The sequence below is a fragment of the Anabrus simplex genome, chromosome 6, assembly GCF_040414725.1.
Source record: "Anabrus simplex isolate iqAnaSimp1 chromosome 6, ASM4041472v1, whole genome shotgun sequence".
NCBI classification, from domain to species: Eukaryota; Metazoa; Arthropoda; class Insecta; order Orthoptera; family Tettigoniidae; genus Anabrus; species Anabrus simplex.
Window position 1 is genome coordinate 42,218,905 of NC_090270.1, and position 18,521 is coordinate 42,237,425.

At 39.7% G+C, this 18,521-nt stretch overlaps 1 protein-coding gene across 1 annotated transcript in view; it reads left to right on the top strand.

Moving 5' to 3' along the window:
• The window catches only part of LOC136875443 (PHAF1 protein CG7083), a 133,971-nt gene that overhangs the window by 104,770 nt on the left and 10,680 nt on the right, over positions 1 to 18,521 (top strand). The window contains exon 10 of the mRNA XM_067148995.2: positions 16,206 to 16,352. Coding sequence (XP_067005096.2) covers positions 16,206 to 16,352 — 147 coding nt within the window. The remainder of the gene's footprint in view (positions 1 to 16,205; positions 16,353 to 18,521) is intronic.

Genomic DNA, 18,521 nt, shown 5'->3' on the forward strand with positions numbered 1-18,521 from the left:
TTGTTATTTCATTTCATACCATTAGGGGCCTATGACCTCGATGTTAGGCCCCTTTAAACAAAAGCATCATCATCATCATCTGTAAACAGGCTCTGTTTAGGAGCTCCGAGATTGTTTTTTTCTTTTTTTTTTCATTTTTGTTCAAATAACTGATGCGATATTATCTTGTAGAGACAGAAATCATCCGTACTCTGTTAAGATGCAGAATTAAAAAATAATTCCAATAAATGAGCTAAGCTTCATGGTATAACTGTATTTTTAAAAATATCTGCTGTAAACACCAACAGGAGTTAGGTACCATTATTGATAATCATACCGATGTGACATACGAAGATTGGAACTATTTAGGTAGGAACAGCCAGGGTGGAAAAGGGAAATATTGAGGAAAAATATTTGTGGTTAGAAAAATGTTCACTCCTATTATATAGAAGAGAGCATACAGATTTTATATGATTCCGCTGCTGCATTCTGTGAAGAACTCTGTTGCAATCTCTTTCAGAAATTTTTTATTGCTATGTTGGTATTAGCATCTGTGTAATATTATAACAGCTGTTACAGTTTTTATAATCAAAGAATTAGGTAAAATATGAGGGGGGTTGGGGCATAAGTCATAGAAAATGTTGTTGAAAGCTTGTGGAAGCTGTGGGGGAAAAATGCCCTTCTTACTGATCAGTTATAAGATGGGCAGCAACATTTCAAGTGACAATGTGCAACGGTCCTGAAGACCTGTTAGTGTCCGGCCTGATGTGTCATGCAGTGCATGGTCTTCGACACTACTTGAGTGAAAATTCTAAATTCCCATGGAGGGAATTAGATATTTTTCCACCAATAGAGCATATCAAAAATCAGATCAAAAATTAGATGTATGGCTTTTTAGGCGTTTGCTCTAATAATGATTTTTGATATGCTCTATTGGTGGAAAAATATCTAATTCCCTCCATGGGAATTCAGAATTTCCATTTGGAATTGCTAGGCGGGCATTAATTCTATTGTGGAGTTTTATCTCCCGTATGCAGTTATCAGACTGTGCCTCATAAATAGGCTTCTGATAAATTTCACCTGCATACACCCCGGCATCAGTGGGTAGGGTCTGACACATCCCACTCTGACGAGTCTAGTGTCAGACCTAAGACAAAATGCTGGTTAATAGAGCAAACGCCTAAAAAGCCATACATCTAATTTTTGATCTGACTACTTGAGTTACAAGCCAGAACTTCTCCATGTCAATGCCAGACTGATGCAGCACAGGCTGTATGGAGGCAACTTCTGCGCTGGGTGTGGGAAGTTGTGGAATACCCTCCACGCTCGCTTTACCTGTCTTTGTACAATGTTGACCTTGTCCCCAAAGTGAAAGAGACAGTTTGAGACGTGAGAGGACGTTGCTATTGCTGTGAAATGTGACAATGCATTGTGGACAATCCTAGAGGACTACTTTCAGGGTTTACCATAATGTTTACTGCACATTATGTAGCACAAGGATTTCATGGCTGACAGTTTCCTACAACTGGTAAACTCGTACATTCCACTCCCATCTGCATTGTTCCATTTGTCTGGTAGATTCCGCATTAGTTCCGAAAAAAAATAGTTTACCCTTGTAAAAGAGGGCAGTTATCTCTTTATTCATCCTAAAGGTTCTTGAAAGACTGGGAGATAAAGGATGGCTTCCTTTATTTCTAACCTTAGTGCTAAAGTGGTTGGCTGTACACCTATTAGCCTTTGTGTTAATGAATTAACGTGGCACTAATTGTTGTGGGCTGAATGAATTTCAGAGTCATGTGGCCATTTAGAAGTGGGAGTCTCATTTCTAAATTCTCATCTTCCTGGCAGGGAATCTAACCCTTGTTTTTGTGGATAAAACAGGCATGCCTCCTTAAACCAAACAACCTCCTACAGAGTGATTTTAACCGGGCGAGTTAGCCGTGCGATTAGGGGCGCACAGCTGTGAGCTTGCATCCGGGAGATAGTGGGTTTGAACCCCACTGTCAGCAGACCTGAAAATGGTTTTTCGTGGTTTCCCATTTTCACACCAGGCAAATGCTGGGGCTGTACCTTAAGGCCACGACTGCTTCCTTCCCATTCCTAGCCCTTCCCTATCCCATCGTCGCCATAAGACCTATCTGTGTCAGTGCGACGTCAAGCAACTTAAAAAAAAAAAAAAAAAAAAAAAAGTGATATATGCCCTTTATGACCAGATTTTCAGAAGACTACCTTGCTCTTTATGAGGAATACATTTGCTTTTATTTCAGAGGCTAAAAGCTACTGGGAATATGTGTAGAATAACATTGTTTTGTCAGAGGCATAAATCAGTGAGGCTACAGAGAATGCCAGTGTTGTAGAATATCATCTTGCCCCTATTGAAACCTATCCAGATTCCTGAAGGTGCCCCTTCATGCTCAGTTTCACCGTCCATTTTACTTGCACAATGATGATGTGTGCACAAAATCAAGCATTGCTAGAAATTTTACCTCTGCAAACAAGACGCACTCAGGCACAGCAGAGCAGGTAGGGATGATCCACAGGTCGGACGCTCAGTTTCGTCATTGCTGTCTACCAGAGTAGTCTGTCATTCTCCGAAGTTGTGGATGCCACTGCTTACAAACTAATTGATTTCTGGGTGTATTCAAAGGAGTTTTCAACGTAATTTTTTCAGATGTACAGTGCTGAACCACGTTTGTGGAAAAGTAAAGAGTACTGTGACCATCAGAAAAAGGCAGCAGCATATGAGAAACTGGTACAGCATACAAAGAAAGTCAATTCAGGCGCAGAACGCGATATGGTGAAGAGAAAAAATTAAGAACTTAAGAAAGTTATGGAATCAAAAAGATCAAGAAGTTAAGCGAAATATATTTATGTTCCAAAGCTATGGTACTTCGACTTGGTGAACTTTCTTCAGGGCCAAGAAACTCCACATCAGTCGATATCAAATCTATATGCCGACGACAAGGTAAGAGTAATAAGTTTTCCGTATCTGACTACAAGTACTAAAGGGTTAACCTAAAACCAAGGAATATTATTTCATAATTGCTTTCATTTTCTGCAAGTATTTGCTGTTAAATTGCTGTGAGGTGTTGTATCACTAGTCATTACAATTACTGTTCTAAAACTTTTATCTTGCCATGGTATTCGTCTTTAGTTGTTAAATTACTGGACGTACGTATCCCTCACGTCCTTTGTACTAACAGATTCATTCCGTGCATGACCGTATTGCAGGTCATCAAAATTATTAATGTCTGTACTTGCTACCATTTGTGATATGCAAATAGTTATGTAAAACACAACATGCCACAGAGCTTTACACTTATCTATGTAAAGAAATGTGTGAAATTTTGCCATTAAAATTCCAAAAATATTCTCGATCCTATGAGCTCTGGATGAATGATAGTTAAACACCCTAATTGTATGTTCTGTATCCCTGTAGCTATATGGATTTAAAGAAGTTTGTTTGTTTCATAGAGAATGCTGTTGAGAGTCTGAGGCTCTGTTACCGAGCTATAGAGTTCTATTTCAGCAGACGATAACAATTATTGTTAATGATTGCATCAACAAATTTTGTTACGGAGTAAAAGTTAAAATGTACAGCAATAAACAATTTAAAAATATGTATTTTAAACTAAATATTTAGACATATTAGCAACTATTACTACAGAATAATTACCACACATACTTCTTCAGATGAGATTGCCAGGCTGAGTGGCTCAGACGGTTGGGATGCTGGTCTTCTGAAACCTACTTGGCATTTTCGATCCTGGCTCAGTCAAGTGGTATTTGAAGGTGCTGAAATACGTCAGCCTCGTGTCAGTAGAGTTACTGCTACGTAAAAGAACTCCTGCAGGACTAAATTCTGGCACTTTGTCGTCTCCAAAAACTGAAAAAGTAGTCAGTGGGACGTAAAACCAATAACATTATTATTTATTATGTTATTCAGATGGAACTGAAATGAATGGATAGGGCTTTGAGACTGGATGGTAAACTGTTGTAAAAGGTGATTGATATAGTGCATCAGATATACCATATCTGGTTGACAGGCTTGTAATGTGGACATCTGAGCTAGTTCTTGTACAATAGGGATAAACTTGCTTATTTTGATGTACAGTAGTAATTGTTGGTAATAATAATTTCATGTGGCTATTTTTAGCCGAGTGCAGCCCTTGTAAGGCAGACCCTCCGATGAGGGTGGGTGGCATCTGCCATGTGTAGGTAACTGCGTGTTACTGTGGTGGAGTATAGTGTTATGTGTGGTGTGTGAGTTGTAGGGGACAGAACAAACATCTAGCCCCCGAGCCGTTGTAATTAACCACTGAAGGTCAAAATCCCCGACCCGACCGGGAATCGAACCTGGGACCTTCTGAACCGAAGGCCAGTACACTGACCATTCAGCCAATGAGTCGGACAGTAATTGTTGGTTATACAGCAGACAAGCATGGTAGTATGATATTGAACCTGGTATTTAAGAGGTAGAATGTGAGAAGTTAAGTACATATCATATTGAGATGTTAGAGGATGAAGACTATCACTGCAAAGAGAGAAGGCCTCAGTTCATTGTTTGAAACTTTGTCACTAGGAATTTTCAAATGCCTTGCTGTAATTTCCCAAAAAATTCTGCGTTCTTCTTAACCCCATTAGATACACGGCTATTGTTTCCAAAGTGACAAAGAATAAATTCATAGATTGCATTCCCTGTTGCCAATAAAACAACCACGATATCCTTTGAAGTAGAATGATCTACTGCCTGGTGGGGGCTTAATTGATACACTTTTGCCGTTCATGGAACCAAGACGAGTGAAGTTCCATCATGTCTCGAAGCTGATAGCAGTATCCTTCCAGTCTTCTTCTGATGTGGGAAATTGGAAGAAAGACGTTGCATATAAGTATATTCCGGTATATGAGAAGAAGGAAACACACAGCATTATCTGTCCTAGGAAGAAGACTCCATGCATGACTTCCACTTCTTCAAAACATGCATCTGCAATTGTGACCCCATCTCAAAGTTGTTAAAAAGGTACAATCACACCTACTTCATCAAATCATACCAGTCTGCTACCATATAACAACAACAAGAATCCAGCAACATTTTTGTAAAAAGCTGATGAGTTTGGTCCTTGATCGACTATCATCCACAAGAGGAAATGATCTTGCAGATGTTTATAGCATGCATGTTGCTGGTAAACTGCACTCGCTACAAGACCAGCAGTGCATATTTGCCAAAAAGCTAATTTATGATGTTCTGTTTGAAGCTGAAGTGGATTTGTTAATTATAGACAACAAAATCCATAAAATATAGCACAGTTTGAATGCTTCAGCACACGACAAAAGCATAATGCTCCCCTCTACTTATCATTCCAACATAGCAGGATATTTGTCAGAATTTCAACCTGAATATATTGAACTAAGCAAATACCAAAACTACTGACCTGTACTAACATAACAGTATATTTTGATGTAAAATACTCATTACTGTACTTCAGTCTAATGTTTGCTAATAAAATATCAAACTTGTGAAACGTGCACGGTTCATTTTCTTCGTACAGCGACCTTCATTAGACATAAAAGTTTTATCAAAACATTCTTGATGATGATGATGATTCTTGTTTAAAGGGGCCTAACATGTAGGTCATCGGCCCCTGATATATTCTTATCAACTACTAGGTGGGTGAATCACGAGCAGTCAAGGCGATGCAGTTGGCAAGATGTTCATATTGCCTCTTTGGTATCTGATAAAGATATTGAACTAAGCAAATACCAAAACTACTGAACTGTACTAACATAACAGTATATTTTGATGTATAATACTCATTACTGTTGGAAGCTGAAGCTATTTGAAGCTATTTTAAGACATGAACAGTCATTTATAAATAGACTTTTGGGAAAGCATTTGTTAGGCATTGATGCAATCACATAATAAGGAAATGTAATCTAGTATATATTATGTCACTGTTACGCTACTTTCTGTCCATTCAAGCTATTCGTGCCATCATTTCCTCTATTATTTGCAAAATGCCTGGGAGTTCTGTTTTGGCTACAATACCATTGGCCTATTCACATGGCATGGCAATATAATGCAAACATTACCAAAATCTATTCCAGAAAAAGTGCACCAGTTGACAGTTTGGTCAGGTCAAAACTCTTTTATTAGTGGATATATATGACTTAAAGCGGTACTATGGCAGTTACAAACCTTATGTAGCAAGCACATGGTCCTTTACTTTCTTAACGGGCTGTAAACATTGATTTTTGGCTGAAAACGTTCTATTCCGGAACTGTCAACTAGGCCTACAATAGCCTTCATTACATGTACTGACACACTGAATCTTACCTTTAGGTAGGTTTTCTTACCCCCTCAGTGACTGGGAACATTTGAGTGCCATCCCCTGTGGGTGGGGGATGCAGATGCGGAATACACCCCTGGTATCCCCTGCCTGTTGTAGAAGGCGACTAGAAGGGTCGTGAGGCCATCGGTCCCCTATTAATTTTTATTTTTTCGGGGGGTTAGTTTTAGGCCAATTCAAAATTCTTGATGTGCTTGCTGCTCGGAGATGGGCCTCTTACATGTGCGATTACACTCGAAAGCCCACTGATGACCCTGGGAAGCCTTTAGGTGGGAGTGCCATGTAACCATGCAGTAGTATCCACCTGACAACACAGGTCCCTGCACAGCCGAATGCCAGAAGGACATATTATTATTAATTGTTTATTATTTTTTCTATAGTTATTACTCTGTACATACTATGAGGTACGTGCTATTGTGGGTGATTGGAGGAAGGGAGTCCTAGTGCTCATTGCCTCAGTCATTCCGTATTAGGCATCATCCAACATCGGACCCTGGGCAATACCTGCTATGACCAGGTGGGTATTGCCTTGGCTGCTTGGTTCGGTTAGGGGGCCGCAGATCGGAGTGGGTGGCATTTGGGGAGGATGATTTCAGGCATGGCGTCAAAACAACTTGTGCCTGCCATGGGTAGTTCGCTACCCAAGTCTTGAACACTTGATTCCCTAAGAGGGGCAACCCTGTGGGAACAAGTGCAGCAAATTAGTTTGGGTTCCAGCTTCCCTAGGTTGCTACCAGAACCAATGGGCATGATTTCAAGGTGGTTAAATCGATCCTTTTCAGTCGACACATTATGTGCAATGGTTGTTTGCTTCTTAAGACTAGCACTGCGCTCCAAGCAGATCGGTTGCTTAAGTGCGAACACTTTGGCGAAATCCCCGTCAAAGTGAAAGAGCACAAAACCTTGAATCTGGTTCGTAGAGTCATCTTCCACTGCGATCTCGTTTTGAACACTGACGATGAATTGATGGAAGACATGAAGCACCATGGCGTGCGCAAAGTCAGCGGTGAAGATGTTGCCACGGGTGCATTCATAGTCTCCTTCAGATTGTTAGTGTTGCCAAAGAAAGTCAAGGTTACAACCTATCGTTGCAATGTGAGGCCGTACATCCCGCCTCCTATACGGTGCTATCAGTGCCAGAGATTGACACATGGTATCTTGTTGTTCGAATCCAGCTATGTGTGGTACGTGTGGAAGAGATGCTCATGGCACAGAAGAGTGCGCTAACTGCCCTGGTCTTCATTCTCCTCGAGATCGGAACTGTCCGGTATACCTGAGTGAGAAGAAGATCCAGGAGATCAAGACCCTGGATGGTCTTTCCTACCAGGAAGCGCGCCATAAGTTTAATTCTCTGAATGCCCCAGCCAGGACACTAGACTTCAGCATGATAGCACAGTCTCTCCCAGGTTCGTAATTCACTATTACAGCAGTTTAGCTCAGATTATTTTCAAACGTTTACTGTTGAGGCTCAAAAGAATGTAGTTTTCATTCTTTGACTTTGTATTTACTTTGTAATGTACTAAAGGAGAATAGACTTTCCTCATTTTCTATGGAATAAAAGTGATGTTCTTGTATTTGCATGGGTGGTTTCAGAGTGTAATGAAAGCTAGGATGATTGTTGTCTCTGAAACTTTGAGCAGATGAACCGTGAACAGTAATTCAAAGATTCATTAAACTCTACTCCCAGGTTAAACGGCCGGTTAGTTCTTGAGAAAGAGGGCATGTACCGTATTTTCTCGCATAATTCATGCATCCCAATATTTTTGGGTCCAAAGCGGAGAAAAAGAAATGTTCACGTATTTGATGCACCCACTTCGAACATCTATTGCGCAGCTTCGGATGCGTTCCGAAATAAAGATGTCAAGTACTTACTCAAGTAGCAGCCATCCTATTGTGAAATAGGTCATTTCAAATACTGGGCAACAAGCTGTTATCGGTCGATAGGAAATACCACTGCACTAATTCAGTGAGAGAATCAGCGCAGAAGTGACTAGTGATGCTCTATTCCAGTCTGGTACAAATATATTTTACGAGTGTTTCGAATACGGGACGTGCGTTCTGTGATCTCAGAATTGTTTGTTAGTCTACAGTGAGCAAGAATTCGAGTAATACTGCATCATATAAACATACGGGCATAGGGCAGCGGGTCGCAAGTATTCATTGTCCAAATACACCTTGCGCTACCGCGGTAACAGAGAAGCACACTTCGAGCGACCAACAAGTCTCGCAAAGCATTTCATGGACCAAAAGGTGGCAAGTTTCCGAAAGTAGAGGAGGATCTGCTTAAATATATGATTTTGTTATGCAATGTTGGATATGCCGTTTCTCACAAAATGCTGTTTTTTAAAGGACGAGAAATAGCTGCTGCACATGTAATCAGTGTCTCAGATTTGAAGGTTAACCATGGCCGGATGATTAATTTTATGAGGAGAGATGGAGTTTCTCTTCGACGATGAACAATATAATGCCAAAAAATGCCGAATGATTTTAACCAGAAAGTAATTGATTTCATCACTTTGTGATTAAGAAGTGTAAAGTAAAGGAATATTTGATCTCCCAAATAAGAACCGCAGGTCAGACGCTTGTCAGTTTAGATATGCCACAAAGTCGAACAATCGATAAGAAAGGGACATCGAATATCTAACAGGAGCGAAAAATAATGATGTACTGCAATGCTTGCTGTAACAGCTGATGGCAGAAAGCTTCCACCTTATGTTCTAAATCGAAAAACGATGCCTAAAGTAAAATTTCCGCCTTCATATCCAAGAAAAAAAGGGTGGATAAACACGTCACTCATACAAGATTGTATACTAACGATTTGGGGAAATCTAGCACGGTCCTTCCTTCGATGCCTGGCCCTTCTCATGTTGAACAGTTTGCTGTTTTGTTTTTGTTTTTTCCGGTATGTCATTATTATCTACTTGCATGAATTGTACTTTTATGAGTTCAACTTTATTTTACTTCAGGTTGTGTTGTCTGCTCATAATGGGAAGAATATTTTCCAGTGTTGGTACTTCAAACCTACATGTCCAACTTACCTGATGTACCGGTACCTTATTTGACTTTTCAGAAAAAATCTCACACCATAATTTTACGCCAAATGACGATAACCGCAAATGAGTTGAACCAATTGTGTTTATATTTTATTTGATGTATCTTTTAAATGTAAATGAATTGTAAATAATTTTTAAATTATCTGAATTCCTTGAATAATTTATACATCCGAAGTTTTCACCTGTATTTTTCATCAAAAAAGTGTGTTAATTACGTGAGAAATTGGCGTGTTATGTTGTCCATTACATGGTCGCGCACACCATGTGCTACTTTTCCTGATGTTATGCGTCCATTGTCACTTCGCTCAGTTCAGTCTGGTTTAGTACTGTCTGATTTATTAAAACTTATTTACTTCTCTTTCATTCAAACTGCACCATGCTAGGCTTCAGTCATAAGAGGTGAATTAATGGTTGTAAATTTGATATCTTCATAGCTCCTCCCCATTGCTTGGAATCAAAGCGTAGCTGTTAACCTGTCGTGAGGACTAACTGAAGCTCTCGTACACATGTCTTTCTCTTCAATGAAAGGAGTAACTAAGCTTATCAGTTCAAGATTTTCCTGTTCATCCATTTGTACATAATTGTAGCAAATTTATGTGAGAATACTTGTATCTCTTCATTAGCCAGCTTTTATTCCATCTCCTCTTATGTTTGCCATTTCCATGATTGAACGTAACGTTTACACATGGCAGAACATTGTGACAAACACAAAAAATAAATACTGGTACACACATTTTATCCTGGTGACAGCACATTGGATTGTCATATCCCAACACATGTTTTTTGCCAGTTTTTTGTTGATAACTCCCCAACGAACATACAAGTGAAAAATCCAGCTTCAAGGTGCATTTGGATCTCCGTCCACCTATGTTATAAATTTCAGATCTCTGCGTGCTGTAGATTTGGCTGGGCACTCTCTCTCTTATAGATAATCTGTCTTTAATCTTATTCCTGTAAATAAAGAAAATTATTTTAATAATTACATAACATAATATCTATACCTGATTTGTAAATAATTCTTAGTTATACGTAAAATTTGCTATTCACGTGGATAAACATATAACTCATGTTCAACTGTATGTATTCCAACAGATGGCAGATTGCCTTCAGTTTTGATTCATATTGCTATAATATTCATTGTTGTCACTTAACCATTGAAATGGAGTAGATCATGCACACAATTCAGCAAGATGTATTGTTAAAAATTATTGGCCTACCAATCCTGTTACTACTAAACAAAGAGTTTGCCTACGTGAGTACAGTATTCATGATGGTCCTGATCGGAGATAATTCTAAGATTATAGGAGAAGGTGGAACAAATCAGTTCATTAGTCAATGAGAAAAGGAAACTTAAACCACCGTCATTACTGTCACAGTGCTGCTGTAGACGTCCGTGAATGAATGATTCGCTCTCCAAAAATGCCATTATGCCGACTGTCACAAGAGACCAGCTATTTTAGGATGTGGTTGGGAGCAGAAAAGCATGAAACACTCGGGCCATACTGAATGACTGGAGTACCTTGCTGAAAAATACAGATAAAATGGTAATGTTTATGATACTCCAATTAGTTCCTCATCTTTGTCGAAAGACGCCCAGAGATATTGAAGATGACGTGGTTTACTGGTGAAGATTGGTTTCATCTCTCAGGCTGTATAAATTCTCTAAACTTCAGGATATGGGCATCAGAAAAGCCTTGTGTGTACCATGGGGCATAATTTCATCCAGAAAATGTTGGAGTATGGCGTGCAATTTGCATTCACATTGGACACTATTTTTTTAAGAGATTGTAAATAGTGATGCATGTAAGAATATTTTCACAGACTGCATGGAGCAGCTAGACAACATCAAATTTATGTAGGTTTTAACAGGTTGGTGCCACATGTCAGACCTCTAATGAAACCATGCCACACATCAGCAGCTTCTTTGAGAACCGTGTTGTTGCTAAAGATTTGTGACCTCTTTGGCCACCAGACTTGATCTCGAAGGATTATTTTCTGTGGGGGGTTCTCAAGGAAAGAGTGTGCAGAAATAGACCACGAACCAACCATCGAGGATCTGTGGACAAATTTCACAGCTGCGATAATAGACAGGCTGAGGCACGTATGTGACAATATGTTGAAACTGGTAAGAATATGTCTCCAGGAGAGGGGGCGGGGAGGAAGACACTTCTAACACGCCTTGCAACTGTGAGGTTGCTTTCCTAGAGATGATTTCTCATTTACTCCTGGTTATGTTGATGTTTTGTTATTCAGTTAAACAGTAGACATATTTCGAAAGTGGGGCCTAGGTTGTTTCAGAACTGAAATACTCTCTACACTTGTCATTGTTTCATCCTGAAAATATTTCTCCCAAAGATATAACAAATACTTACATTTGGCAACAAACTAGAACTACACCAGCATAGTAAACACATCTTGAAACTAACGTTAATTAATTACCGGTGGACTATTGTAAGCATTTATCTCTGATAATGCTAATGTAGACATGAGATAGGCAAAAGCCTATATCATGTCTATAAGTACGGGCCATGAAAGCATCAATGGCAATACTAATGATAGTAAAACACAGTGTTGCTCTATATTAAAACATATTGCAAAAATCAGAAATTTAATACACCGAATAATATTACAGTAAATAAAGTTGGGATGGGAAGCAGAAGGTAATCTCGAAGTTCCCGAGACCAGCACAACACTCGGGCTTGCGTGTCCCTTGAGAGTTCCATCTCCATGCACAGTGTTCTGCACTGAGACTTAGCGATGGTTTTGCCTGTGTTGGGTATTTGTTCACTGTCGTATTCCCTGAACACATGTTAATAAATAATCAGTATGCTGAAGATGGTTTTCCCTGGTTTCCCATTTTCACACCAGGCAAATGCTGGGGCTGTACCTTCATTAAGGCCACGGCTGCTTCCTTCCCATTCCCAGCCTTTCCTATCCCATCGTCGCCATAAGTCATTATTTGTGTCGGTGCGACGTAAAACAAATGGCAAAAAAAAAAAAAAAAAAAAAAAAAAAAAATTTAAAAATCAGGATGCTGTTTATTGTTCTAGCAGTATTAGCATCTATAAAGGACACACATTCTGTTGGTTTAAATAATATTTTTGAATAAGATTTAGACTTAATTCAATTTTTGTTTCCAATTGCCCAGCTTTGATCCCCCTGTGGGTGGGGGCTGTAGAATAACACCCACAGTATCCCGTGCCTGTCATAAGAGGCAACTAAAAGGGACCCAGAGCTCTTAACTTGGGAGTGTGGGTTGGTGGCCATGGGGCCTTAGCTGAGTCCTGTCATTGCTTCCACTTACTTTGACTTGCTTCCACTCTAACCTCCCTTGGTCAAATCTTGTTCTTTTCCTACCCCAATGGCATAAGAGCATTCAAGGCCTAGGGATCTTCCATTTTCACACCCTTTGTGGCCTTCATCTTTCTTTGGCTTGATACCTTCATTTTTTTACGTGTCAGACCCTTTAAATTATTTCTCTCTGATTAGTGTTAATAGAAGATGGTTGCCCAGTTGTACTTCATCTTAAAACAGTAATCACAACCACCACCACCCGGCTTTTATCATAGTATGTCACGTTACAGTGTACTGTGGTTGTGTTGTTTAATTTGAAAACTGTATTTGAACTATGACCTGACAACCCTGCCATATAAAATAATCCAATACTGTACTGCTTCACATACAGTATTCCTATTTCATGTTTTTGTAATAGCTGTAAGATTTTAGTCCAGTGTTAGTGTCTTATCATTTTGTTTAAAAACTACTCTTAAAAAATAGGCTGATTACATGTTAATTTTCAAATTTAAATTTTGTTTCTAAATATGTATTATATTTTCACTTTAATGAAAATAATTAAATTTTTACACCCCTTTCTCCTTATTTTCCTTAGCATATTGGTTATTTGGGCTGTGATTATTTTTATTTACCATTCCTGTATGTCCATACCTGTGGGTCTATCTGTTCAGTGACTACCGATCACCTGCCATAAACTGACTTACAACCGGGCTGAGTGGCTATAAAAACTGACTTACTTCAAACTCTTCTGCACTGCTGTCTTTAGTGTGTCCTTAGCTTCGGTTCTAGGAATTGCTGACATTTCATTGAGGCGAGCATTAAGGCCAGCGGAAAACGCTTACAGTCATGGCCACTACATTAGGCAGGTCAGGGAAATTACGCTGTTGCCAAGTTTGTAATTGAACGCATTTCAGAGCGTGAGGCTGTGTGTTCTCTCACAAGCTCCTGATATTACCTCCTACAATGTTGCAAAACAAATTATACCACAAGCTTCAGGAAAGACTACTGATTTCAACGGTTGGGGTCGCCGCTCCCAAAGTGATTTATTAATGACTGATAAATGCTATGAAATGATAATGGAGAATGTTGCTGGAATGAAAGATGACAGGGAAAACTGGAGTACCCGGAGAAAAACCTGTCCCGCCTCCGCTTTGTCCAGCACAAATCTCACATGGAGTGACCAGGATTTGAACCACAGTATCCAGTGGTGAGAGGTCGATGCGCTGCCGTCTGAGCCACGGAGGCTCTTTATTTTCCACATAAACCAATTTATTATTATTATTATTATTATTATTATTATTATTATTATTGAGCCAGCTTGAGTGGCTCAGACGGTTGAGGTGCTGGCCTTCTGACCCCAACTTGGCAGGTTCGATCCTGGCTCAGTCCGGTGGTATTTGAAGCTGCTCAAATACGCCAGCCTCGTGTCGGTAGATTTACTGGCACGTAAAAGAACTCCTGAGGAACAAAAATCTGGCACCTCGGCGTCTCCAAAAACCGTAATAGTTAGTGGGACGTAAAGCAAATAACATTATTATCAATTATTATTAAGAATAAAAATCTGAACAAAGAAATTTAAATCCGTAAAATCGTACATTGAAATTTTCAGTAAGCGGCCAGTTTTTGTTTTGTCAGCCAATAAAATGTGTCTCTGAGGAAAATGTAAAAAATCGTCCAACTTAATTTTTTAAATCTGAAACATGTTTCTATAGGTCTCTTAGTTTCCCTGGGAAATGGCCCAGAAAGTGGTCATATGAATGTCGCTGGATGAGATTGTTCGGATCGTGTGCACCACACGAGACACGGTAAATACTTTCAGATTACATATTAATCTGCATCAGTTTTATTAAAACAATTTTTATTTGTGTATCATTTAAAATATAACCTGAAATACTTGAATACTATATACTGGAATGCATAATATAGAAAAGAGAACTACTTTAAAGAATATCTAGAGGGACCGGCTTTGACTAGACAGCACTGCACAGTCAGCATTGCCAATCCGTGCTCAGAGGTAAGCGACTCTCGACCATCTGTCGCTTCACCGTTCTTATATCTGACAACAGCACAGTTTTTCTTACCCGCCTAATTCAGTGGCCGCAGCAGCATGTTCTGCCATACTCTGGGCTTAGAATACAGAGTAGGAGCTGTAGGATAGCTATTACCTTCAAACAATGTAATTATTAACCCATGATGTGGTTATAGTTGTATGCCACAAACTGAGCGTGAGCTCTTGTGACAGCTAGCTCACTGCTACTCATATTATTAAAAAATACACCACCATTATTCTCCTCACTCATCTTATCCATAAAGTCAACTATATCGTTCAGATGTTCATGAATGTAGAGCACAGGCTTGAACCAAGTATTCTACCTCATCGGTATTGAAAACAGTTTGATCCGACTAAAGTGGGTTTGCAGAGACAATGATCTGCCAAGAGTTTTGTCCTACAGGAGTTCTTTCTCATGCTGGTTAACCTGTGGTTATGAGGCTGGCATATTTGAGCACCTTCAAATACCACTTGTCTGAGCTGGGACTGAATCTGTCAACTTACCTTCAGAGTCATTCAACCTGGCTATACAATCCAAGTAAATAGTATAGCTTTAAATTAGTCATGGAATGCAGTGATTAGTTATATCAAACATGGTGCAAAATCTAAATAAAATCAGAAAATTCTTCAATGACATCAATCTGTACGGAGTCATACATAGGTTTGACAAAAGTTGAAAGTTTATCTCTCTGAAGTTTTTGAACAGGCGTCTTCTTCCATATTAAATAAATCGGTACTTCCTGTTTCTAGAAAACTTGCACAAAGGCTTCTTAGAGTTTGCTAGTGACGATAAATCGTAGCCCACGTCATCGTGAAATACTGGTCAAAAATGTCAAGCACTGGCATATCTCTTCATTTTGTGTTCCTTGGTCAGCATCTTCAGAACTCATCAATTGCACAACTTCCTGAAGTCCAACTTTTCTGACACAATTTAAAGAGAACTGACCTTGAAAAGTGTGGAAAGTGAAGTGACAGAATATTGTGAACCATCTGTTTTCATGAAGGATGGTGTTATTCTCCTGCACAGAATCGTTGCTGCAGAGATGACGTACCACAGCGCTGGTCATCATGAACTTTCTCCCAGCCTTACCCACTTAGGATTTTTCCATCACTCATAGCATTGGGACTGCATACTTCGCAGATGGTGATAAATCTCTGCCAGTGACACATTCCTTGTTGTCATGAACGCTATGGGCCGCTTGATCATCTTAATGCGTTCCATTGCACACTACAAAACAACAACACGTTACCAGTGTGATAACAAGCATGTGTTTGCATGCGAGGGATGCCAGGAGTCACTACGCATGCGTGAAAGAACGAACATGCAAGATTTTAAAAGATGTGAGCATCCGGCCTCTAATTAAAAAATAGCCTTTATATTTTGTAGTCATGTCTATAATGCTTGATTTTACTGATTACTGGATACCTTGACTTCCAGTTACCTTCCTAAGGTGTTAGTTATTTGAATGTGTGGTGTTACAGATCTCAGCATACACCAAATGGGACGCTATTTCAGAGCAACTGAAGCCTAGCGAACGGCCTGTGGTATTGAACCGTGCTAGTTCAACGAATACCACCAACCCATTTGGCTCCACGTTTTGCTATGGCTATCAGGATATTATTTTTGAGGTTAGTATGAAGATGCCTTTGTTGTTATTCTATCAGAACATTATTTTTAAATTGTTTGATGCAAATTTGGTAATAATTCACTGAAGAACATATTAGACTCATCATCATCATCATCATCATCCATTTCCCTCATCCGGCTTTGCAGGTTGGAATGTTTATGGCACCTTACAATTTCCTCTATCTGACCACCATTGCTCCTCCTTAACTGTGTTCCAGTCCAGGTTTCTTCTAAATATTCTATTCTTGATTATTTTCAGCCACCTTAGCCTGGGTCTCCTCCTTGCTGCCCCTTCTTCTATTTGGGTATCAATCATCCACTTCGGCTTCCTTCCCTCTTCATCTTCTTAACAGATACAAACAATTTTAAGTTTATTCCTCTAAATTCTGTTGAAAATCTTTTCCACTGCGATTTCCTTCCTGATGTCCTCATTTCTTACTCTGTCCCTTCTTGTCTTTCCTATCATTTCACCAAAGGGAACTGCATTTCTTCCAAAAGTTGGGAGAAAGATAGTTTATAGTTGGTTAAGCACAAATGCAGGCAGAATTTAATATGGGTTAACGTGTTTTATACAGTGTGTCCGTAAAGTCATAGTGCACTTTTGCCCGGTCACAGGAAAGCAACGAAACAAGATAGAAATGTGACATCTTCACCAAATAAAAGGAAAGCTCTCAAAGTGTGCATACCTGTTCAGTGCAGTTCGATTTGGCCTCCCTTTGGTGCTCTACACACATCTAAACAATATGCTAGTACTTCCCACACATAGTTAAGGTCGTCTGGTGTAACAGAGTGAATAATGTCTGTGATTCTCTGTTTTAAATTATTAATGTCATTGATACGTTCACTGTACACATGTTGATTCACATAATCCCACAAGTAAAAGTCCAATGGCATTAGGTCCAGGAATTGTGCTGGCCATGCCATGACACACCCCTGCCGATCCACTGCTGGGAGAATGTTGTATCCAGAAATTCAGGAACAATGTAGCCGTAGTGTGGAGGAGCGCCGTCCTGTTAAAAGATGACTCCTTTTCAAAATTGTGGCATTGCTTACAATTGTAACATGTTGAGGTAGGTGTTGGACGTCACAGTCTCCTCCGTAAAGAAAAATGGGCCTATAACTTTATCATGCATCAGGCCCCACCACACGTTCACCTTAGGGGTGTTACATTTGTACTTGACGTAGGCACGAGGCTTTTCAGAGGCCCATATTCGGACATTCTGGCGATGAACATGTCCACAGATGTGGAATGTAGCCTCATCGCTAAAAACAATCTACTTCAGAAAGCGTTCATCATTGTCGATCTCATTAAGTATATCTGTAACAAACTTGAATCGTTTGTGTCTATCCGCCAGTTTGATAGTGTGCAACAGCTGCAATTTGTAACCCGAAAATGGAAATGTTTCTTTAAAATACTATGAACTGTAGTCTTCTTTAGGCGTAATTCTCAAGCATGCGCGCACACCGATTTTTTGGGGCTCCTTAGGCAGCTCTTCCGTATAACCTCTACAGACTCGTCACTTACTGATGGCCGACCAGAATGGGGTTGGTCCAACAAACTGCCAGTATCCTTGTACTGCTTACCCCACCAATTAATGTTATTCCTTTGTGGTGGCTCTTCATTGTACACACGATGATATTCACGTTGAACTTTGATCACGGATTTGAATTTACCAAGCCACAGAACACACCGAACTTTCCTCTGTACCGTGCATATCTCGACTAACGTCACTTGTTCTGCTGCTGCTACACGGTGCGTGGTGTTGCGTCATCACCTGGGTGCACACACCGTCGCACCGTTGCAGTGTCCAATGTAGCGCAAGTTTCAACCTTTCGTTTCATTTCTGTTAGCCATAACAAGCATTCATAGCTGCACCATGCCTTTACAGACACACTGTATTTTGACGTGTTCATTTGCAGTATAGAGGTCGTCTTATCAAAGGTAGATAGAAGCAAAAAGTGCTTTCAAATGAAGAGATCTCAGAGAAAAGTCCTCATGTAGAAGGGACAAGAAGTTGTTTTCAGACACACTTGCTTTTGATTAATTTTTCCAGAAATAAACACATTTATCTACCCCGTAGGCAATGACAATCCACTGTTCAGCCAACCCTGGCATATGCAGTGCAAAGACAGTATCTACTATTTTTTTAAATTTTGTATGTCTGTCTATC